We start from the raw sequence: 25,451 nt of genomic DNA, 5'->3' as shown, positions 1-25,451 counted from the left end.
GGAGTCCTTCAGAGATGCCACACATGCTTAATACAAAATCAGGAAGTTCTTTAATCACTAGATAATTCAGTAAGAAACTGACACATCTTAACGAAAAGGTGAATACATCATTTATACATTGCAGAAGCACGTTTGAGAGATCCTACTTAAACAAGAATTTCAGGAAAGCTCAACTGAAAACAGCATTCAAACTCATTCCGACTGCTCCAGTATTATAATACTCCAGTATTATAATATTATCCAAGCAAGCGACTGGGACTCATCCTTAACAGAACAAGTCAAAAACAACACCACAGACTATATAGTTAATCCATTAAATCTATTTGTGGTCTGATGCCCACTCAAACAGATACAGACTGCCCTTTAACCAAGTTATTTAGGTGTTGGCATTTGTGTCGCAAATAAGCAAATAAAAGACAACTTGCTTCTATCCAAATTAAAAATATTACTACACATGGCTTAACGTGAAAGAGAACACTACTAGGCAGAGATTGACATGTCAAATTATTAGTCCATCTTGAAAAAAACGCACAGAGAAACCTCAAGTTAACCTGCTATATTAGATTAGGACTACACAGAGCAGCATTCCAAACAAAGTCCTTCCTCTCAATCACGGAAAAAACACTTAAAATTCACCACTGTCACATGGGATACAGATTTTAAGTGATGGCAGCCTAACACACAGGCACGTGGAAGTCAACTTGTAAAATGAAAATCATATCCACACACCAAATTTGAAGACTAAGGCAAGCTCCACAAATTGAAAGATCTGGCAACTGCTGAGAACTCCACGTTGGGCCATTAGAATGATCAGTACAAACTGCAATTGCTTCCGTGCTTGTGCCCTTCAGGTTAAGAGGCCTCTAATTCTAAATGCAGTTTCCTCAATAAACTCATACTTCAACCTTGAACCCGACAGTTTTCCTAACAGGGTAATGCCTGATAAGACTCCATTACAGAAAATATGCAATGTCTGCACAGCATAAAAACTGTATGTAGCAACACTTATAAGCGACAACGCTGAGGAGATAATGGAGATAACTGATTTCCCAAAATCAGAACTTCAGCTTTTTCTTTGAATTTCTCATAAAGTTATGAATTAAATCCTATTGTAACAACAATCAAGACTAAAATAAATTTAAAATCCAAAATACAATTCACTAAACACGTTACCTGTGTAGCTTCTGGTTGCACAGGAACTTGATTAGGCTGGGCAAGTCTTGACTCAGCATGAACTGAAGTAAAATAATTTCACTTATTACATAGTACAATCAAACCTTTTACAGAATAGCATTACCATCTTATCTAATTCCGTTATCTGAGAGCTCATCATCGTAAAGATGATTATGCCTTTGGCATGGCAAAGCTATACTCAAAATACCAATTACCATTTCCATGCAAAGTACGTTTTTTCCAGTTGTCCAAAATGATCCAGCAATTTCCAAAAGGCTAAGCAAAACTATATTTTGTCCATTTGAAAAAGTTTAAAGTGTTCCACACTTCCAAGCAAAATCTAGAAGCAAGTGAGAATCGAAGTCTACAAATAGTATGCTTCAAGAGTACAATCACATTTCTGAGAAAAACACACTTTAACAGTACTGTATTATTACTTGTGATGACCCCTTTACTACGTAGCAGTAACTGAAGCATTTCTAATAGATGACTTGCAGGCTTCCCCAATATTTGTGTTTAGGATTTACCATTACAAACCTGGAGGGCAAACCATTTGTGGCATGTCCAAATTCTGCGCTGGATTCATGGGCTGTGCAGATACAATGGCAGGATCAAGTGTTTGGTTCTCAAACTCCAGCATAGAGTCCTGGGAAAAAAAATAAAAATAACAAAATCAAATCCGATTTACTGTCTTTTAAAAATATTAACATTCAGAATACAGAAACGACCAGGTCACAATAAAGGAAGTTTAGCCCACAGTTACACAACTGCTGGTTTTACTACACATTTTACATCAATTAAGATACTAAAAATTCCAAAAATGCATTTATCATAATAAAAATTCAGTCCATGTATACAAATTAGAGCTTATCTCGCAAAAAGATAACTGGAGGGAGATTTTAATAGCCAGACAGAATAGGCAGCTACTCTTTATTCTTTATCCTAAATTAGCATTTTGTAGGAATAAACAAGAAAAGGAACATAAGAAGCGTGTGCCTCATTTGTTACCAAGGTGTCTACTCTTTCCTTTGTGGAGGAGGAGAGGCTTTTTCTGATGTATTCCCTCATCTCCTAATGCATTTCCAGTTGTCCTAACTTTAGAGGAGAGCCTTCAAGAAGCAACCCAGAAAGTATTCTCTTCATGTGTTGTACAAGTTTTTGATAACACAAAATTTAGAACTAGCTTATAGAAGGGGTATTTTACAGCTGGTCTCACTTAAGCAAAATACACCACGGCACCCAGTGATGCACAACTTTCTGCCTTCTCTGTAGATTTAGTACAAACAAGGACTGAAAAGCTAAATAACACTCTAATTGTACTTCGACAGCAATACAGGTTTGTGGGCTTTGGATGAGATCTTGCCATACAGCACTATACGGTTTGCAAGACCGTTGTATTTTTCAAATAGACTACAGCAGACTTAAAATCATGACTCACAGCCAGAAAGTGCTGTTTTGTTTCTTTGGTTCTAGCTTCACACTACCATGGTGGGTTCATCATACCTGCATGAAGTTGTATGGGCCCTGCATCTGCGCCATAAGGTCCTGTACTCGCTGTCTTCTAACAAGAGGATCTGCTTGAGCCACGGTAGTAAGCGTGTGAGGTTCAGGAACTGGAGGAGATGTAGCTTGTGTCTGTTGCTGCAGCGAATTTACAACCTAACAAGAAACAAGCAGCCGACTGAAATTTCAGCTTAAGATAACACTGCACAGAACTGACTCAGTAGTTCTTGAAATTTATGGCTATTGCCTAATTCATTATGGTCATAATTACTACAGCATTCTTGAAGAAAAACATTACAACCTCCTACAGTCATGCCAATACTGGTGGCCAGCTACTGACCTGAGCGCTTCACAAAGTTTAAAGACTCTGCTCTATTTGCTTTCCATCTACTCTATTCCCCCGTTAAGAACAGCGCTAACAAAAAATTTGTTCAATATTACGGGGGTTTTTTTAGAGCAGGATTTGAGACAGCAATTTATCAACATTTGGAAATTTAAAGAAAGTCAGGGAAAGTAAGTTTCAGAAATATGCACGCATGGAGAACAATTCTTTTCTCATACCTTTTTGGTAAATGTAAATAGAGTCAGAATTTTTTGGTCTTTAAGACTTCAAAATTTTAAATTTTCATAGCCATGTCTAGACCAGAGTTCTCAAGTGTTATCCTAGCTAGCTGATTTACGGTCTCAGAGAATAGCAGGCAGCATTGTGTGATGGGAAGATTGCAAGACAGCACCGTGGGGGGACACCAGAAGCACAACTTAAGAGTGGGCAAGAAAGCTCAGATTTACTAGACATATTCCAATATGGTGCACGTAAACAAAGGTACGACAAACAGCAACATGCTTTCAAATACCACCTTATCAAAGACAGCAGAGCAACCAGGAAAGCTGAACATGAGCATCCAAGAACGATGGGAAGATTGCAAGACAGCACCGTGGGGGGACACCAGAAGCACAACTTAAGAGTGGGCAAGAAAGCTCAGATTTACTAGACATATTCCAATATGGTGCACGTAAACAAAGGTACGACAAACAGCAACATGCTTTCAAATACCACCTTATCAAAGACAGCAGAGCAACCAGGAAAGCTGAACATGAGCATCTAAGAACCATCATCAAATAGCTTGAAAACAGATAGTTACAAGGACAGTTGAGCTGCACAAAGTAGCACTTTCGCATTCCTAACCAGTTTTGCTCTTCAGGCAACTCCCATAATACAGAAGTGCCATTTTCAATTTGCATTCATGTCAACAACTGTCCTTTAAAGAGAAGATCGTTGTCAGTAACTTGTCCACCGCTTCTCTATTCCCACGAGCTTTTCATTATTAATAATCTTCCAGATAAACAGGCAAGCCTTAAACTTACAGTTGCACAGGATATAAATTAGCATACATGCACCTGAAAGTTCAAAATGTTTATGTAAAAGAGCTGGTTTCTTATTAGAACTGCAGAAGACAGATTTTTGTACAGCAGTCGTGACAAATGACAAAACAGTCCTATTTTAGACCAGTTCTATAATCACACCTCTGAACTTTAAACGTGAACTCCCTCTATCCATCCTCAAAGCCTGTAATATTTTTTTTAACTTCTCAAAGAAACCTACAGTACCTTCCAGTATGCCTACTCCTTGCTCAGATTTACAAACTTTGTTTGTATGTGACATTCTGCACATACAATTGCCTCACAAACTCCAATGACTCTCTCCTTGACCAAATCCCTAGCCATCTGTAATAGAATAATTAAAAAAAACCCTCTAAACAAAACTAAAAAGCAACACACAACCTAATTCCTCTTCAAGATTCCTTTCAGATCCAAATCTCCACTGTTAGCCATCCAAAGAGAAGCAATGTGACAATTCCCATGGAAGCATACCCTAAGGCTGTCCACACTGGTAAACAAACACAACTGCTCTGCTGTATTACACAGTCCCCAAACTTCAAATTATGGACTGTTTCCAAATTAAGAATTAAGCCCTGTGAGTGGGAAAAAAATTTGTTTGAAAAATGTTATTTAGAGCCCATATATAGACCTCTCTTACATTACAAAGCTTTAAAATGAAAGTAAAGAAAAAAAGCAAGCCAGATGACTAGGTGAAACTTGAGAGTTAAAACAAGCAGTTACTTGGCTCCTACATAATTATCAAAAATGTTCTCAATTATTTGAGCACTATCACTCAACTTATGAAGTCCAAGTCATTCATAACAATTTGGTATCTTCAAGAAAAAACAAGTTGATGGAATAATCAAGAACACAGAACAGGGACAAAATTTTATCAAATGTTTTCCTTTTTCACAAATAGTACAGTACTAACTTCAGATGGTGTTTAATATTTTACATTGTCTTTTTCAAACCTCTTTTTTAATGTCAAAAGGAACTGTTTGGGGCCTATTCCTTTAGTCTTCTTATCACTACCAGGTACTTTGACCTATTATAATCATAGTAGGATGAGCCTACTAAAAAAATTGCAAGTTTTGCATATTAAGTTGCCAATGGACAGGCTGTAGTTCTAAAGTCAACAGCTTTCTAACAGTCTGCTGCATGAAAAAGGTACCCAGACTACTCAAATATAAGGGTCATTACTCAAAAATCAGTTTATTACAGGACCACACACCTCCATTCATCCTGGGGGCACAGCAGCAAGGTGAAACTTTTCTTTTAAGAGAGCTGAACCTCTCTGCAGAGTAGTATTTGACTCATCAAACTGCACGCTCACCTTGCAGAGTAGTATTTGACTCATCAAACTGCATGCTCACCTTCTGACATCCTGCCTCCTGACACCCTGCACCTTGACCTTCTCAGTAGGCAGAGCTGCCCAGACACAATCAGAGGAGAAGGCCAGGGGGCAAAGAAGGAGGAAAGAAGGAGAGGTAAAACCAGAAGCTTAATGAGACCACAAACCAACCAGAATGAATCTGTATTCTGGCAGTCACAGAACTGAGTTTCCAATTCTACACAAAATATACACACATCCATCCAACCAAAGTTCCATAACCTAAGACGCAGAGAACTTTGTATACAAGCAGATTCAGGTACTTATTACAAAGCAAGCAGTTAAAAAAAAAAAATAAAATCAAACAAACAAAAAACCCACCACCAACAACCCCCCCCCCCAAACAACAACAACAACAACAACAACCCCTCCCCAAACAAAACCCCCACTATCACCAATAAAGGACGTCTTCACCAAAATTAAAACATCATATAATCCAAATGCAAATACGCTTTGAGAATTCACAAGCAAATTCTTCAGTTTGAAACTTATGGAAGGCCTATACAGAAACGTCACTGTGAGACACCATCAATTCTCAAACTATAAACACACCATATCACAGAAACTGTGAATGTACCACATCTACTTGAGGGTTACTGAAAAAGAGTCTGTGATAGCCTTCCTCTTCACAAACAACGATGGAAGTCTTCTGCATAAATGTTCTCTTTCAGAATACTATCAGCTTCCAAAATTAACAGCTATCATTCACAGCTGTTACTATACTAATGCCACAACTACCTTGAGCTGGAGAGCACAAAGGCTCTATACAATGTTTATCATCTTCCCTAAGGACAATTCAGTTGCATTCCTGTGAGGAATGGGATTTTGGTGCCAGCAAGAACAGGAAGAGTAATTTCAAAGACAGTTATTCTCAAGTTCCTCTTTTTGTGTTAAATCTGAGAAAATAAGGTACTTAATTATGAAGCAGTCTTCAACTTTTTTTCTAATTTTTTTCTAAACTGCTCATTTGTACACAGTCCAAGAAATTGGGACAGAAAGGAGAACTGAAGTATATATTCTTTGTATTGTTCCATGAAAACAAAGCCAATATAATCCAGATTTAGCTGACTAGTGAAGACATGCGGAAAATTAGGAGTTTCTGGAATCAGTCTGATACAAAACCACAACCTGAATTATTTTACCATACTAGTGCAATTACTGCATATTATTATTACTCCCATGAGGAAGCACCTGAGTTTTCAACTGTGCAATACACAGTCTTACGGTTCAAGAGCAGACAGAAGCACAACAGGCTTCAATCATGAGAACATTTCCTATACTCTCATGTCTTCACCCATACTACTTATATTAACTACAGAGAACTGAACCTCTAAGCTACTCTGGACACTTGGTAGAAACACAAATGTAATTTGGGTATAATTCAAGATAGACTGAAGCCAATCAAGCATTAACTTTAAAATGCTGTGTCTTGAAGAATACCCCAATCAAGCATGACTTTAATGTGTTTTGGACGGTTTCTTTGTTGTTTTTAAGAGATTTCTTAAATCACATTCAATAGCAGTGATATTTTAGGGCTTTTTAAGTAAGGCAATGGAATACTATGACAAGATACTACCAAAATCATTCACATACCTGGCAAAGTTGTCTAGTTAGTTCTAGAAGCCTCACGCCCATCCTAAGTATTATTAAATCTCTTAGTGGTCTTCAACACTGTAAGATATGAATTTCAGCCAGACTGAATGTAAAATCGGGCAGATTAGATAATCAGATCAGAACGGCTGCTCTCTTCTTCACCACTTGAAGAGATGATGAACACTTACTCCACTCCTACACTTAAGAGCCTGAAGGCACCAAGGAACAAAGTCTAAAAAATTGACCATCTAATTTGCTGCTGCAGAAGGCTAAGGTGAATCAAAAATTAAGTCTCCAGCACCTGGAAGATGCTGCTTATACCTGTTCCTAACAGATGTATAAAACCCAAGTTCCAACATACCAAACACTCGAATGACTCCATGTGACTTGTCCTTTCCAGTATGTGAAGAACACAAATTCTAGTATAATAAAATGGACTTGTACATGTAGTTAAGTCTAGAGCCTAAACTACTGAACTGGGAATGGAACTCAGTAACAATGTACCACAAACATCACAAGTGAACAATCACTCAACTGCAAAGCAATAACAAGTTAAATACTTGAAGAACTATAGCTCTTGAAAGCAGAGATGTACATACAAGCTATATTTTAACACCAAATTATGTGCATATGCAATCTGGAGTAGATATTAGTTGAGATATTAACTTTCCGCTCCCTCTCCATGGAACAGCTTAATGAAATGCACAACTATGCCATGTTGTCAGCAGCTGCATAGATAAACTTAAGTTCTATATTTGCAGCAAAGTTCTCTTAAAAAAAAAAAGTCTTCAAAAAAAAAAATCTTTTAAGTCTTTTTAAGCGTAAGACTTTTAAGTTCCGTTTTCCCAAGCAAGCCACTACTGAACAAAAGCAAGTTCTCCACAAACTTAGCCAGACTGCGTAGTTTCTATTTTAGGTACTCCTGAGCTAAATATGTAATTTAAGAATGAGTAGTGAGTCCAAGCCTACTTAAATATATGTATTTTTATATATATTGGGGGAGAAGGGGTGCAATACTAGAACCTATCATGAATTGAGAGTCAGCGGAAACAGGGATTGCAATTTTACCTGCAGTACACAAGATCTTACCTCAACCGTTTCAACTGTCCACTCATCTACCTGTTCCTTCTCACTACTGCTGAACTGAGTCTCTGCCATGAATTGTCTGTTTACATACTAAAATAAAAATAAGAAAGGGTATGAAAGTAAAAGTAAGTGGCATTAAAGCTATACAAAATGACAATCTTTCCAGTGACTAATACCTCAGTTGATTCAACTTCAGTTGGTTCAGTAAATTCTTCCGCTGGATCAGGTTCTGTAAGAAAAATATACCATTTACGTGAAAAAAATCCCAAACCAAAAATCACGTTACAGACCTAGAAAATACAAAGTTAGATAAAAAAATCTCCCCCAATAAAAGTGGAATTTTGAAGAAGTGTGACGCATTTTTGCAGTCATCATTTATCAAAACCATTTACTTTAAAGAAGTGTTACAGACTATTACTACACAGAAAGTACAGCTAGGTGTAAGAATGAATGGACACATTTACTCCTGAGTGACATTAATACCTAGTATTAGAAGCTTGCTATACATTAATGAAGGAGTCGCCTTGTCAGACATCTTCAAGGGGATGGGATTTTGATTAGATCTGAAATTAAAGCCTCAATATTGCTGACTTGTACAGTTAAGTATCCGCTGGGTTCAGAAACAAACCTAATATTACAAGGTAGATAAAGAAGAACTTGTGTCTCAGAATGAAGAAAATAAAAAAAAGACATTAATAGAGAATTAAGCAATAACAAAGATTCTCAGAGTTTTGAATTTAAAAGGAAAAAAACCATTAAATTCTTGCTATGAAGAGTTATGTTCAGCTACCCCAAATGTCAATTTTCTCCACAACATATTCAAAAGGGAAAAAAAGGTCATGAATTTTTTTCTTCAAGTTTGGTACCATATTCTTGAGCTTCTCTAGTATGTAAGCATACCCTTTGCTTCAAAAACTCTTCCCTTCTAAGAAAAGATTAAACTGGTGGGAACCACTGAAAAATGGAAAAGCCTCAAGCAACCAGAACTTTAATCTTTGATCATTTTAACTCTACAAACAAAATTTTGTTTTTAAATCATAATTTCTACAGGAAAACAAACTAGGAAAGAGATGTTTGCAATAATGTGCATTTGCATAAACCTGCTTCTAAATAATTTTATTGTTAGCCTGGGTTCTTATTTCAGCAAGTGACATATTGGACAGACAAATGCTGAAAGATGTGTTCAGAAACAAGTACTACTAAGTGACTTTGTTCCTTCATTCAGCTGACGCTCCACAGTTAGAACAGTAAGCCTTTCCTTGCACATGACGGAAGACATTTACAATGCGATCATTAGAAAGGATTACGGTCCCTCCAAAGAAGTTGCTGGCAAGAGTCAGCCTTACAGAAGTCTTCTGGAACACAGCTCTGCTTTTCTTTCCTCATGGCTCAGAGCAGGGCTGAATGAACGGTTGACTGCCCCTATACACGTTGCCTGGCTAGAGGTATACCTGATTATCAAGAAATGACATTTCTATTCAAAACACTAGTATACTCGAAGAATTCAGAGACAGGTGCTTTTTGCGCTTAAAACTGCATTTGCAGTTTAATCACCCTGATGAATCCAAAGAGACAAGACAGTACAACACAAACGAATGTGCTAGTCACAACGGATCTTCATATTCTTACCAGCTTCTGCTACAGTGTCTTCTACTGCAGGTGCGGGTGCTGCTTCTTCTTCCTCACATAATCCGTTCTGATGGTTATGGGTGCTATCAAAGTAACTAGTTTGAAGAATACGTTCAACGATCTCCTTTAGCGCTTTATCTAGGAAAATGGAAGAAGTTAAAGACTAACAGTAACTCAATCCTAATCATCCTTTCCTTCCTTCCCGAAGATCCCACATAAATTTTATTACCCTTTTGCTGGGAAGATGTTGCTGCCCCAAGCTAGTCCACGGACAATACTGTTACAGAATTACTTCTGTCTTACTAGTCATATTAAATAAATCAATGAATAATCAACTTCCATTCAGAAAAATCTGAAGGGCAAGGAGAATCTTAAGAGCATGTAATACTCTTCAGAAGATTTGTGAAACACTTCAAAGTGAGGTAAAGTTTATTAATTTAATTACTGTACTTTAATTCCTGCTATTTCAAAAATCTCTGGTTGCTTAGTTTTCAGTTTGGAAAGTTTCAGGAACTCACTGAAGTTCCAACTGTAGCTGATTTTATTTGTAATTTCCTAATTAAAAAAAAAACCTCACTGTAAGTCAATTCCTTAATAAACAACTGCCAGTATAAATTTCCACAGGTACCACCTTCATGAAGGTTCTTCCCCTGAGGTGAAGTGGCTCAGAACAGCCTTTGTAAGCAAAACAAGCACAAGCTTGCACTCAGTGCCTCAGATAAATGCTGTGGTGTCTTAACCCAAAACAAATCAGCCACATTGGCAAGGCAGCATTACTGACTGTCTAGGCCAACAGAAAACAAAACAGACTCAAAATGGAACATTCTCAATGCACGCCTGGCAAGTGATGATCGCTGTATGAATCAATACATACACAGAGAAGAACACAGAAATACATTAACATTCATCCCTATTATAAGACAAAGCAAACTAGCAATGGCTGCCAATGACATCACTAAAAGCTCATCTTGAGATCCAGATACAATACCCAGCCCGACTTCATCCAGTATGAGAACGACTAGGTCTCCAAGGAGCATACATCAGCTCCCTCCTGAAAACTAGCCCCATACCTTCTCCTTCCTCCACCTCTTCAAAAAAAAACTGTGGTACATATCTTTGGGCTCTCACAAAGATCTAACATCACAACCATTTCAGACTTGAGTTCTTGCAGAACAAATATTAATTAAAAAAATACTAACCTGGTACCTCCTCACAATATAAACAATTTCAAGTTTCCTATTCTGCCACAAACAAGGAAAATCTTATTACCATTAAGGCCAGAGTATCTTACAATCTCCTGTGTATCATTCCTCAATAAAGCAGGTTACATAACAATTGCAAAACTATAATTTCACTTTCTATGAATAGAACACAAAAAACTCTTTCAACAGCTCAGTATTACTCTAATATAATAAAGATAATTGAATTTTTTTTTTTAAAGGAGGAAAGGTGTTAGCCATTTTACCTACAAAAAAGGATACTATTCCCTAAAACTTTCCTATTGATTTCCAATTAAGAGACTTCAAAAATTCCCCATGATACACGAAACAGACAACTGCCTAGCAGAGTCATTTTCTTAAGGTCTAGTGTTAGAAGGTATGTATTTGTGAAAATTTACATTTCTGCAAGAAAGCAGTCCATCTGCATGATCACACCCCGATTTACAGAGTTCATCAATCAAAACAGGGCAAAACCAGAATGCTTTCTGCAGGAGACAAGGGGGAGCAGAACATCATACTAAATAAGGCCATGCCAGTTTATGTATTAGGTCATATTATTGACAAAGCTCCTTGTTCACACACACATTTCCAGAAAACAAAGAATTGCTACTAAGCACCACCAGCAGCAGAATACTGCTGAAATAGCAGGAACGGACTAAGCTTAAATACCGAGTAATGCTGCATCAGTAAAAAAAAAAAAAAACCCAAAAAAAAAACACCACACCACACAGTAAGCTCACACTTCAGTATGTTACTCTGTTACAGTCCAGCTAAGGTCTGGAAAAAAAGTAGCTACTCTAAAAACTCAGAAAGATAATTAACTGCCAAAGGTCTCTCATATCAGACACTGTATTTTAGTTCAAGCCCAAATTCAGTGCACTATCTCTTAATACAGAGACTATACTTACAGGTTGTTCCACAAACTGTTTTTTCCTTCCCTTCCAGTAAGTCCCACAGGTGAACAGATGCTTGCTCATACTGCTCATTCAACCTTAAAAAAAATAGTAAGAGTTAATTTCTTCCAAGTCTTTAAATTACCACAGTACAAATATATTGTTAATTGACCTACAATTATAAAGAAAAGTACTTTACTGTAGGCCTACCTCATGTTCATGTCTCGTTCAGGGTAAACTAGCTTGTAAAACTCATCCAGCATTGTCAGTTCCTCCTCTGTCAGTACTGGTACTCCATTTGATCCTTGTTTCAAGTCGTTGCGCACTTCATCATCACCCAACTTGTCCAAAATAAACTGTAGCTCTAGTACGGTCTTTAAACGCTTCTGCTCAGCTTCTTCTCGCATCAGTTGCTCCCTGCGAGCTGTCTTTTTTATTGTTTTCTGGATCTGTTTAAAATGAAATTTTAAATTGCTTAATCTTGGATTCTGTAGTGAATTTTTTTTTGGGGGGGGGGGAAAAAATCTGAAATGTCTTTTATTGGTAAGTAGAGATGGATGTTGGTGTTGAACTGCCACTTATCAATTTAACATTACAGAAGAATAACCTGTGAAATTTGAATAGTATCTTTTAAGCAGAATCAAAACTCTACAAATTAAGACAAACTTTAAAATCAATGCCACAAACTTTGGATCATATTGGATCTTGATCACATTCTTACTTGAAGTCTGTACTTCATGACTTACAAGCAGTTCAGTCAAGTAACTGCAGTTACCACATCTAAAGCTTCAGACACGAATGTGTTACTTCAAACAAGCCCAGCTTGCTATTATCTGCTTCCGTTATCAAACATTCTGTAAACACTAAGTGATTTTCATTTAGATGAATGTGGCAAAAATGTACAAAATTGAGTATCTTTTAAACAAACATTGTGGCTATTTACAACTTCTACCTTCCATAACTCAAGGAGGACTTACAGCAATTAGAAAAGGTACAGAGAAGGGCAACTCAAATGATTATGAGCAGAGCCTAAGTCTGGGTTCTTCAACTTGGAGGAGTAAGGGTGATCCAGATTTTTCATAAAGGCCACAAAGGCCAGCAGATAACATGAACAGAGCGGTTATTTACCATATCCCGTGATAGTAGGAGGCATTCATTGAAACTACTAGGAGATCAGCTTAAAACAGATAAACAAAAGTAATCTTGTTTCTTACACACCACGGGAGGGAACTCATGAAATGTTTTGCCATGAAAGGCTGGGGAGACAGACAGTATGAGCAAGCTCAAAAAAGATTTAAACAAATTCTTGGACACAAGGTCCACAGACAAACACTAAAGGGAACGGGAATGCATCTACTCTCTAACATTCTCAGTTTGAGGATCACGGGTGACGTAAGGGAATGGATGACAGATAATCATCAGCCTTGTACTCTGCATAGTACCTTCTACAACTGCTGTCCTAATACTGGTCTAAATGCATCACTGATCTGAACCTACAGGACGTTTCTTCCATTCTTATTCTTAATCCAAGCATCTAGCATCCAAAATTCAGCTTGCTTGCTTTGTAACTATACAAGGCTTTAATCTTCTTTTTCAAAAAATGTAAGTCGTGACAATAGCTTTCTCCCTCTGAAGCATCTAAATTTCTTTTCTAAAAATCAAAGACATCTCTTAAAATCAACTGTATGAGAACTAACTCTAATCAGGAAAAATTGCAACCAAATTTGAAAGCAGAGCGCCAATTTATTACTCCCAGATTCACTTGCTTCTTTTAGCAGTTAGCTGACCAGGGAACTATTTCAGGACAAACTTGTCAGAAGAAGAAAGTTCTTCATTACTAACGTTCTGTAAACATACATGGAACCCTGATGCAATAAAAGAAACGAAACGGCTTGGCTTAGAGGCCTATAAGTTTACAACTACATCAAACATAGAAAGCAGTTTGTAATGTGAGGATGCTGATGCCCTTCAAATTATCACAGTCTGTTCACAAACTAAATACACTCGTTAGACCAGTCTGCTGCACTAACATCGCCTACACAATCAATTCTACCAATGTTGCTGCTCTTTCTGTAACTCATTAACTCTAACTGTATTACCGCATTTAGAATCTTCCAGTCCTGTAGAATGAGTTACGCTTTCAGCTTGCCCCAGAACTAATTCTTCCTTGCAATGATATTGCAGAGCTCTAAAGTGTGTCTTTTTGTTTGCAGTTCTTGGCACAAAGAAATAAAGCAAAGCTGTTCATATAACTGGAATTGTCTATTAGAGTTTTAGAACTTATTCTTGATTACACTGTTATTTTACATTCTTGATAAAACACCAACACAAAAGATTACCTGTTTTACTAGTATTCAGTTAACTTATCCTTTATGAAAATAGTATTAACCTTGTCCCACACTGCAGTTTCAGACTGTATTTGCAATTAACAAGACAGCAAGAATCTTGAAAAAGGAACTGCAATGCTTTCAGTTGCTGAGACTTGATATCCTATGGTAATATAAAGACACGAAACCCCTCAGCCACTTGCCAAAGAGAGAAGCACGCCTGTGAAATCTCTGTTTTGAGAAAATGTTAGTATTGGCAGTAAGTGGCTGTCTATAACGTTGCATGACAGGCCTCTTTTGCAATCCCACTGTTTTCAACAGTTACGTTTTGTCAGAACATTATATTCTTTTCGTTCCCATACATTTATGTAGTCCATCAGAAAAATCTTTTAGGAACAGCCTTCAGAAAACCTGACACAAACTAATACACAGAGTAAAAGAAAACAGCCAAACATACAAGAAATCACGAGCATTTCATCTCTGTAAATAGAGGCGACTACTGTATCTAGTATTAGTGAAAGAGTTTAAAGCCTAAGTGTCTGGTATTGCAGCTGATAGCCTACATGGCACCACTTGCTCTTTACTTACGTCTTGGCTCAGAGCCATAAAACTCCTCTGCAGTTCTTTAGCAAATTCCAGATTATTTGTCACTTCCTGGTATTTTGACACCGCATCCTTAAAAAAAGAAAAAGAAAACACATAAATAAACCATCACCAATAGAACAAAATACATACTTCCAACAAACAAATTCCCACATTTTTAGTTCCTAAGTGAGACACAGCATCCCTGAATGGGACTGCAACAATGTTAAGTCAAATTTTGATTTTCACTGGCAAAAATATTGAAAAGACTTGCGTATGTCTTTAGGAACTCTAGTTTCTTAGATAAATATGCTAAAGCATATGCATATATATGCTCACATGCATGACATACTAGTTTAGTGTTTGGCTTTAGCCAGTTTCTGACAAAAACTAACTGGCAGGCAGGGGAATGGGGGAGAAGAGTAATCTGGCAACTCAAAACTGCTCAAGAGATAAAGATTCGAGAATTAATGCATTGTTACCTTGAGTCAGAGCCAAAATCAAAACGCTATACAGAGCATAATGTTCCCTTCTCCAGAAATCTTTATTATTTGCTATTTTCTTAAATCTAATATTCTGATTTGCACCAAAGCAATCCAAACTCCTTAACCCACCTCTTGCAGTACTGAGAAATTAGTGGATCAAACAGGAAAAAAAAAACCCGCTGTGACATTTACACTCCTGCCGTGACAAAATTAATAATGGCTATGTTCTTGGTAAGAACAATTGAGCCAAAGAAAAGGTAAGGTCCTACTTTCTTTGAAAAGCAAGGAACATGAACTGTATTTAAGGATTTCCACCTGTAATACAGCTAAGAAATTTACACATATACAGGTATTACATATTACACATATACATTAGGTGGATTTACAAAATTCATCATTCTTAGCTGATTTGTAGAAGCAGAAGACATAAGGGAAAATAAAAAATACTTTCAGCATTTCTCCAACCAAAAAAGATTTTATCTTTATGAAGTGTGGTAGTCAGGCTGTGGTCTTCATAAAACTTAATCACGAGCTTCCCTCCTCAATATGAAATTTCAGTTCCCTTCCCTGCTCAAACAGAAAACTTCTCATGGTTTATTTTCACAATATGCCATTAAAGAATAAAAATATACAGATCACTGATATTTCAGTTAGCACAGAAGAACCAAAGCAAAGCCTAGACAGATGAAAAGATCACATGGATCAAGGGAAGCAGCTAATTCTTGTAATTGTGAACAGCTGTAATAGTTGCAGGGTACATTTTTTTCCCTTCACTCTTTTCAATGTTAAAAATCATCAACAAAATATTGTTGATTACTGAGCATCTGGTAAGCTCTTTAAGTATCAATATGCATGTTTGTATCATCCAACTGAATTTCATTTGATACTTGCTTTATATTTATTACAACTGGAAAACTGCTGTTGAGTCAAGCTCTACAACCACCTTTTTTAAGAACCAGCCTCAACAAGGAGAGGATCAGCATACCTCCAGTAAGTCCAGCTTATCTAGAGCATCACATCTGCTGCACTGATAGCTGTGATATACCCGTGGACATAGCTTTTTTTGAGAGCCCTTCAGAACTTGGTCTAAGCTACATCTCTAACTAGACTGCACAACATTTACAAGCTACCACCAAGTCACTAAGCTCCTTAAGTTCTCCCTGGGCACATTTCCTGCGAAGAAGAGGATGATGTCCAGGGAACCTCAAAGGTATCATTTAGCTCTTCCAACAGTCCTACGTTATAACATATGTCAATTTTCACCACAGTTTATTCACAACCTAACCTCAACAAGCATAAAGCATTACATTACAACACATTCCTCTACCTATTTTTTAAATTTCTGATTAACAGAAAAATTGAGATGTTTTAAGAAATAAAAAAAAACTGAGGCCAAGTCAGAGCTCAGAAAAATCTAGCTTTTAACAAGGGGAAAGGGGAAGTGAAATTCATCCCTTCCTTCCCCACAAAGATCACAAAACAATTTAATAGAGATCTGGTTAGTATTTTTTTTTCTCTTTACCAGTTGATCTTGATTCAGACGTTCTCCCTTGTTCATTCGTTCCTGGTAATCATCAAGTTTGCTCTGAAAAGAAAGAAAAAATGCTATGAGGAGCCAAAATCAGGTTACTGCTTTTTTCTACTTGGGCCAACAAAATTAGGTACTGTAGTATTACAGTAAACACAGACTGTAACACATTACACAAGCATGCAACTGTCATGTAGAAATAGTACCTGAGAAAACTTGTCTTCCTGGTTAAAAAAATGTAAATACTTCCAAGAGACAAATATTTTAACGTTATTTGGCTATCACAATACATCTTCATGACTAGTCTTAATTTCGAGGAAGTACACATTCCTCCTAATGGGAAGAGCACTCAATGCACATTTCCTTCAGTCGAAACACAGAGCTGAACTCAGTTGAGTCAGAGCTTATTACCACTGTTATCACTACAATTCCAAAAACATGACTGCAAAAAACCACTGCCAATGCTATTAAGATTCAGAACTGTAATTCTTTGTACTTGCATCAGTTAAGATAGTTTTAAAGAATTTAAAAGAGTTTCTAATCCTTTGTGTAAGAACGTCCACCAACACAATTCATATTAATAGCTCTAAAATGTTTTTGTTCAAGAGCATTAAGATTTCTTTTTCATGGGGAGAAACTGAAAAAGGAAACATTAGGTTAATTTTCAGCAGGATCAGTTCTCTAATCTGCTTAAATATAACACCATGCAAAACACTGACACTAGGCAAAAGCAGGTAAAAAACTTATGCACGCCGGAAGTGACAAAGAACCTACAGGTTAAGTATAAAGGTTCTTAGAAAGGAAGCAAAGTCTCTAAGAATAACATAACTAACCAGCTTGTATTTTTTATGAAATTTGCCTTGGCCCTATTAAAAGAAAGGCATAAAATGAATCCTTAACAATTAGCTTCCCCATCTAGCATAACAGCAACATGAAAAGGAAAGCCAGCAGAAACACTTCATTTTGAATATAAAATAATTAAAACCCTGACGCAATCACTGTTTCAGAGTTTATACATGCCAAAGAGTGACAGGTTTTTTTGTTGGTGGTGGTCTTTGGTTTTTATTGTTTTTGTTTCAGGACATTTCAGTTAAAATATTTTACCAGTGTTTTTCTAGCTAATTCAACTTCTATGCTCAATCTCAGACCTTCTGGAAAGATCAAAGTCTGTGAAACAGTTTAACAAGAAAGCTCCTCTTACAAAGTATTTGATGCCCAGCATCACTTACTGAAACACGTAACCGTCCTTATGAGACTTGGTCCTTTTGACGTCACCTAGCACCAAGAGTTTATTTCTTTGGAAATCCTACAGGTTAGATTTAACACTTAACTACTTCATCTTTCAGTGCATCAGAGCCAGTAACAGCCTACGCAAAGTCAAAGTAGTATCTTCCTGAGCTCCAGAAAACATTACTGGGAATTTCATGCTGGGGACAGACACTAGCAGAGTAATAGTTGTCAAATGCAGCAGCCACAGTTGGTAATATATCAAAAAAATACACCTGAAGAGCATTTGGCATATTGGAAATCTACCACAACAGGAAATAAGGCCATTTTACTCTTATACATACTCATTTTAGAATAGATGATGACATGGTTGGACAATCACAAAAGTAGTTTTCATGATTTAGAGATAGCAGCCGAGCTGTGAGGTCAAAAAGGGAGGGTACAGAGCTTAAACACTGCAATGCCCCAGTGCAAAGCCAACCAAGTTAACTGAAGCCTCCGCTGCTTAAGGTAGCTTAAATCCTACAACGAACTGGCTTTGCAGACAAAGAAATTTTTAAAAGCTCCTGCTTGCTTGAGCCACTTACTCCCATGCTGCAGATTACAACTCCCTTGGTCACACTGATGCAATTGTTTGTGAGGCTGTACAGTTAATAGACTGCTAATATGAGCCAGTTCAAAGTGTCTACAAAAATGCATAAAAAAACCCCCAACAATTTCTGTGATCCAGTTTCCAACACAAACCCATAAACAGCAACAGTAAGACAAACAGGATAGAACATCAAATTCTAGGAGAACACTACTTAGATCAACTTTGTTGAAGAAAACACGTATTGCAAAATTATGCTGCAAAACACTCACATAATCCATTTTTGTGGTTAAGGGCATAAGGGAGGGAAGAGATAAAAATACCCTAAATAACTACAATTGTTTCTGCACAGTTTTTCCATGCAGCCTTACTTCAGCATAGTTGGTATCTTCAGATTAAGCATATTGCAATAACATATTCAAACAGCGCATAAGTTTTTCTTAAATGGTCAAATATTCTTGAGGTCTAATGCAAATGCTTTGTTCATTTTCATTCAGTAATGTATCAACTAAAAAACAAAAGGGTAATATGTCTATTTCTAACCATGAGAAGTTACTTCTCTTCACTTTTTCTTCCTTAAAAACATCCGTATCAGAAAGGTAAAAGCAAAAGGGAAAGCCCTTTCAGCTGCAATGCAGAGGACAAGCAAATGTGTGTTTAGTTACGTGTTATCACAAAGATTTCAAATGCTAAGTAAGCATTCTTCTATCATCCCAAAGACCCTGTAAAATCCAAATGCTGCATTAGACAAAAATATTAAGGAAGCAAAATGCTTTCTTTTTAATCTGTACTGTCAACTAACAGCAATCTAAGAGCAGCATTAGTGCTGTAAAATAACTGCAGTAAAATTCGTGCTTGGCAACCTACTGCAGTGTCTGCAAGAAGTAAAGGTTTTCTTAATTTTACCCCCCCCTTACACAACTTCATCCTCACTCATCATGGATCTACATCTTGAAGCATAAAAGCTAAACCAGCAGGGGAAAAAAAAAAAAAAAATCAAGTGGCAAAGCGAGCACATAAATTGTCTATTAAACAGCTCATGAGTCAGCAGACCCCAGTTCTGCAGATAGAGCTGAAGTGCGGTGGCTTGCTTTTTCCACTGAGATACCTGAAGTATTTTGGAGTTCCCAAGGACAAAAGCACTACATATAGGAAACTGGGGGGCACAGGGGGAAGGTGATGGTGTTCATTGCTTAAGTATGCCCTAGATTTTATTTTAATAGGAATCCAAAATTGAGTTACTTTATTACAGTAACAGATACCTTCCCCTCACACTCAAGTTCTCATTACCTTATCTGAATTGCCTCAAAAATGTTATCCTAAAGTGAAAAAAAAATGCAGTTACATGACATTAGCTTCAAAAACAATACTGGTTTTAAAAACGCCTGACCACTCAGCTGCGCTGTTACAGTCATTTACAGTGCTATGCTATAAACTGGATCACTGGAATGATCTGATTAAAAATAACCCTTAAAAAAGGGGGCCAGGAGCAGGAGGGAGGCACTATATTTAACCAGATAATTTCAACGGTAAGGTTTATACCAGTTAAAGCGGCAGAAGTGTGTATGACAAGCTGCAAGGTGGAAGGGGAGAAGGTAACCTCTCCAACCAGCTGAAGTAAACATTTTGTCATGCACACTTCACCACAAGCAAAGAAAAGATGGAGGGGACTACTGCAAGTCTGTTTTCTGAAATATCTCAAAAAACTGCATGCATTTTTTTAAACAGCATTAAGCAATTAAAATAATCCAAAATTTAAAATAGCTGCTTTATACATTTCCCACTGAAGCAAAAGAAAAGCCAAGCTATGCAACAGAAGTTTATTAACTTGTTTTACATTTGTACATTGTAATTTATTTGCCCCCTCCACCATCATCTCCACACTCATTCATCAGTCTATCTTGTCAGCAAAGACTGCCCAGAAATGACTTAAAAAAACCAAAAACCAAAAATCAGTCTTCCCATTTCCTCAGGAAAATAGGCAGAAAAAAAATCAAAAAGCTAAAACACTTAAACTGTATCAGGAATGAGACATGGAAGTTCAAAACATCTCAAAACCCCCCCCAGTCCTCACATTCACTATCTGGGTACTCTTCCTATTATATACACACACCTAACAGAAGTCCCAAGAAGCTGTTTCAGTCCTGAGTTGTAACCAAGATGTAATGAAGCATTAACATCAATACTCCAGAACACAAAACACTCACAGGTCTTCTGTTTAAACTGAATTAATTGTTGAAGTAACAGTGGTAAATATTCTTATGTTTTTTTCCCCAAAAGTCTGGTAAGTTTGATGGTTTAGAAAAAAGTATCTGCATTAGTTTTTAAGCAAGTGAGAAAGACATACCAATTCTGAGACTGCAGTCTCATGATCAGGTTACCCCAGAGGACACTGATCACAAAAGGAGTATTCTGCTGCTCACCACACATTCTTGACCCTTGCCACATGCCGACAAGGACAGCCGTATGGCCAGACTGACAGGTGGGTCAGGAGCCTGATCCAACCAAACACGTACAGCCATAGAGAGAGAGACAAGAATGGCTAGGAGCGGGACCCACTCCTTGCCAAAGAAATGCAGAACTGATGGATACGTGCAACCTTTGAAATGTGAACCTTTTAAACTCAGATGAGTTGACTAGAGAGAAAAAAATTGCTTCTTCAGTAACCTGAACTAAGTTAAGGCACAGATGAGTGAAATTCCTGGAAGTTTTGGTGGCTGCATATATACGTTATCTTTCCAAATCGCCATACAGTATTTCCTATAGAAACACTATGAATTTACTGGTAAGTTGACTACACTGCAAGAGACCTCGATTTTGTTCTACGCATCATTTGTGTTCAAAATTAGTTACTTTTACAACAGCAAGTGAATTCTAGAACACAAATTGGGTTCTAGAACACAAACTGGGCTCTCCCAACACATTCTGTGTATCTTTTTCTTCTGAGAGAAAAGGAAAAGCATCAACAAAACATCAAAGCAGCATTCGAAAAATTTAAACAAGAAGATCTTTCACAGCTTGTAGGACTTATCATGTATCTAGTTAACGGAATTTGCTATGAGAAATAATCCCTATGCTACAAAAAACAAAACAGAGCAAGCTGAAACCAGAAACTACCAAACACCAAGTAAATTCACAGATAAACCTGCTGGTGTTTTAAGAGATGAAGTTTGGTTATTCAAAACTGCTATCAAAAGAGGTTTCAAAGAAAGATTTGGGTTTTCAATACACAGTTTCAAACAAATTTTACAATTTCTTGGTTTCAAAATCATGTTTAATCTCCAAAGATAAATTTGAGACCAAGCTTCACAAGGAGAGCTTCTGGAGCAACACAAGTCTTGAATATCCAAGTGGCCCAAATAATGGTGCAAAAGCACTTAAGAGTGCTGCTACTGATGGACAACTTGAAGCATGGCACTTCCTTGCTATCATTAGCTGCACCTACCAGAATAGAAAACTGATCTCAGCTCTCACTATAGGTTCGTAACCGCTTCCTAGAGGAAATCCAACATTTTATTCAACCAAGTCAGATTAACTTGAAATATCCATCTACTGTTCCAGTGAAAATTTTTGTGTAATACTGACAGAGGCACTTTTTTAAATACTCATTTTTCAACCCAGTCAGGATTACACTCATTCAGAAACTCACGAGACAGGCTGATAAAGCAACGACATCTTAAGTTACCACCTACAGCTAAAATGTGCCATCTTTTTAACTGTATACACCAAGCTCAAGTCATGTCAAGTAGTTTAAGCTAACATGCTTACTTTATATTTACAGTTGTCCAAGAATAATCTTTGTGATCACCTGCCCATACCTTAAACCATGTGTTAGCAAATAAGAGATTTTGTCCCTCTTACAGAACATTTGGGTTTAAAAACTGTTTTTACACAGCTCATGCTATATTACACAAGTTGAAAGCAAAAATAACTTCGCTGTTTTCAGTCATCATTGTATCAAGACATGAGTTTGATCTACATTGAATCAGCTTAATTTGGAAAGGTTTTTCCCTCTAAAAAACAAAAAGCAGAAGGGGCAGGGAGAAGAAAATGCAGGTCCTACTGAAGTATTTTCTCCTAGGGAACATAGAAAGCTAGTAGGATTCTAACGTCAGACACCTAACAAAAACCTAGAGGAGTTCATGCAACTTTTAAATTAACTAAGCTTGTCAACATATATTCAAGTTGCACGTCTGAAGGTCTTGTGTAGAAAATAACCTTCAATTGCCCCCTCCCATGCACACACAAATATCTAGTCATCTAAGAACAGAGGAAGAAAACAGGATAGCATTCCTATCATTTCCAAATATAAAGAGGTGGAGAACAGACATTTTCAGTCCATGTTTTCACATACATTTATGAAAAGCAGCTCAATTTATCCTAGTCCCTTTTAACACAAGCAATACTTTCAAATAATGAGGTCACTCTTAGGAAGAGAAAATGAAAGCATAATGAATAATCTAGTGTTTCTACTTTATACAGAAAGTCAAAATAGTATTGAACTAAGTTAGAAATACTATGATTTGAAATTGTGTACTGTATTTTGATGGTCACATCATTTTACCCTCAGAGTTTAGAAGGAAACATGACACTAAATAACTTACTTCAAAATTTCTGATTTCTTCATAAAGAGTGACCTTTCCTCAACTAAAAGCTGCACATACCATTTAAAACCTAAGATGGTACCTCTTACAGAGGAATTATTTTTCATCCTTCAAAAGCATGTGTCTAAGTCAAGTAAATTCTTGTATTCGTTCTCAAATACAAAACTCAAAATCATCTCTACTGGACTTCACTATCAGCTGCTGACAAAGAAAGGATTAAATGTTCAACTAAGCAGAAGTTTTCAGTGAGATTTACTGGATTTTTCACCCGCTCCTGTCTGTGCAGCATCCAGTATGATTTTACTTTCTGGATGGTTAAAAAAATAGTCATCAAAAGATTCAAAATAAAGGAAAATCAATGAATTTGTGTACTTGAGTAAACTTAGCAAGTAATAAAGTAAAAATACTGATACCCACGTGTACAATAAGCTTTGTTTTCAGGACCCTAAGCACACAACGTTCTCTTTATTAAAGAACGTTGATTAACTAAACTGTTGACTCCCCCACCAAGGAGAGGCTCAAGCCTGAAAATTAATAATTCTGCTTTAATACACCAAAAACGGTATCTCATGGCTTTTATAGTGTTTATTACATGAGAGTCCTACTTCAGTAAGTTTCAGAACTTCTTCAGCCCATTAAGACTTACAGAAATCTTTCAACTTTTAATTCATTGGTGTGAGAGCACACCTAGCTTTTCTTTTTCAAGACCCAGTCGTTGCCTTTTCTTTTTTAAGCCCACACTGCCTAGCACCGAGTACCCCAAAAAGAGATGCTGTAAGTGATTGTAATGGAAGATCTTTCAACAGAAGCCATTTCCAGAAAAAAAGGCACTTCATCCCCTGTATTCACTTGCAACTTTTTAGAACTATGGTGTCGTACCGACAGCAGCCACAGATAAACAAAAAAACCCCAAAACCAAACCACTAGGGCCTTCATGAGACCAGCATCACCAATTTTCACTCTCTTCTGCCAGAATAATAGCCTCCCACACATCCTTCTAACTTAAGATACTATGAAAGTTGACCAAAAGTCCATTCAAATAGAATGGAATGGCTAAGCCAAATGTAAATTAGGTGTAAATTATTTAAAAAGTTTTTATTTAAAAACGCTACTAGAAAGGAAAGCTGACCCACATACCACTAAAAGTGTGCTTCTCCTCTTTATCACTTCAAAGTACAGAATAGATCAGGAGAATGTTCTCCTGCTAATTTTAGTTTTTAAAATACACATTTTGAACATCATAGAAAAATATTTTTAGAGGGTTTTTGTGTATGTTAGATACAACAATCATTTCAAACCATTTTATTTTATTCAAACAACTAGAGACGTACAGAAAGATCTGCATTCTTTCTCGAGTTGAGGACCGATGTTCTTGTGTGCACACACATTCATATGTATTAATGGCAAGTTTAAGACAGACATTTTGTCCTATCTATACATGACAGTATTCAGACAAGGATCAAGAAAAGACCCTCCGATTCTAAAACTTATCTAAAAGCCCCTGGCTTGCTGCTTTTTGCTGTTTCTTTTTTAAAAATCGGGAAAATCCAACACCCATTTTTTTAAGTGGGAAACTACACTTTGCACATGTTTATAGGTAAAGCACAGCTTGTTTCACTTGCAACTCACCTGTACAGACTAATTCACTGCTAGTATTTCCACCTTCTGCAAATATACAATACTAATCTAGACTACTACAATCTAAAGTGCTAGTTAAAAAAAAATTGTGCTTATTTACTTCTAAGAGCAAAAACAGATTTAGAGCTTCAACGCAGACATAAAATTAATTTCTAGTATTCCCTAATTTTAGCTTAGTAACACAGTGTTTTGAAGCAAGTCTGTAGGCTACACCTATGTTAGTATTTTTCTGACGGACACCTCACGCTCTGTAGGTTAGCAAGCCCTCTGAGGCTCATTTAGTCTAGCAACACTGAGCACTGAGAGGGTGTCACATAAACCGTAAATAACCGCGACACCCTTTTTTCTCTTCTGTCACAACTCGAACCGTCCAAGGACCACGGATTTAGTAGCTGCTATTTCTAAAAATAACTCCTTAAAGGCCACTTCCAGCTGACCTAAGACTCCCAAAGGGGTGAGCTTAAGGCGATGAAAAACGAGAGGTGAAAAATCCCTGGGTGGGGTGGCCGGCGGCCCCCGGCTTTGTGCAGGCTGCTCGCACAATGCAGTTCCGTCGGAAAGGCTGAGGCTGCCTCAGCCGCCGCCATGTTAGCTCCCGCCTCCC

At 37.1% G+C, this 25,451-nt stretch overlaps 1 protein-coding gene across 1 annotated transcript in view; it reads right to left on the bottom strand.

Moving 5' to 3' along the window:
• Positions 1-25,451, bottom strand: part of CAPRIN1 (cell cycle associated protein 1) — a 63,968-nt gene that overhangs the window by 9,220 nt on the left and 29,297 nt on the right. The window contains exons 2-11 of the mRNA XM_019473951.1: positions 16,784-16,846; positions 14,783-14,869; positions 12,078-12,316; positions 11,883-11,965; positions 9,755-9,892; positions 8,302-8,354; positions 8,129-8,215; positions 2,677-2,832; positions 1,711-1,819; positions 1,174-1,235 (exon numbers count right to left, since the gene is read on the bottom strand). Coding sequence (XP_019329496.1) covers positions 1,174-1,235; positions 1,711-1,819; positions 2,677-2,832; positions 8,129-8,215; positions 8,302-8,354; positions 9,755-9,892; positions 11,883-11,965; positions 12,078-12,316; positions 14,783-14,869; positions 16,784-16,846 — 1,077 coding nt within the window. The remainder of the gene's footprint in view (positions 1-1,173; positions 1,236-1,710; positions 1,820-2,676; positions 2,833-8,128; positions 8,216-8,301; positions 8,355-9,754; positions 9,893-11,882; positions 11,966-12,077; positions 12,317-14,782; positions 14,870-16,783; positions 16,847-25,451) is intronic.

This window comes from Aptenodytes forsteri, unplaced genomic scaffold (assembly GCF_000699145.1).
Source record: "Aptenodytes forsteri isolate BGI_AS27 unplaced genomic scaffold, ASM69914v1 Scaffold252, whole genome shotgun sequence".
NCBI lineage: Eukaryota > Metazoa > Chordata > Aves > Sphenisciformes > Spheniscidae > Aptenodytes > Aptenodytes forsteri.
The sequence above is the reverse complement of the archived record's forward strand: the minus strand, read 5'-3'. Positions and strand labels throughout refer to the sequence as shown.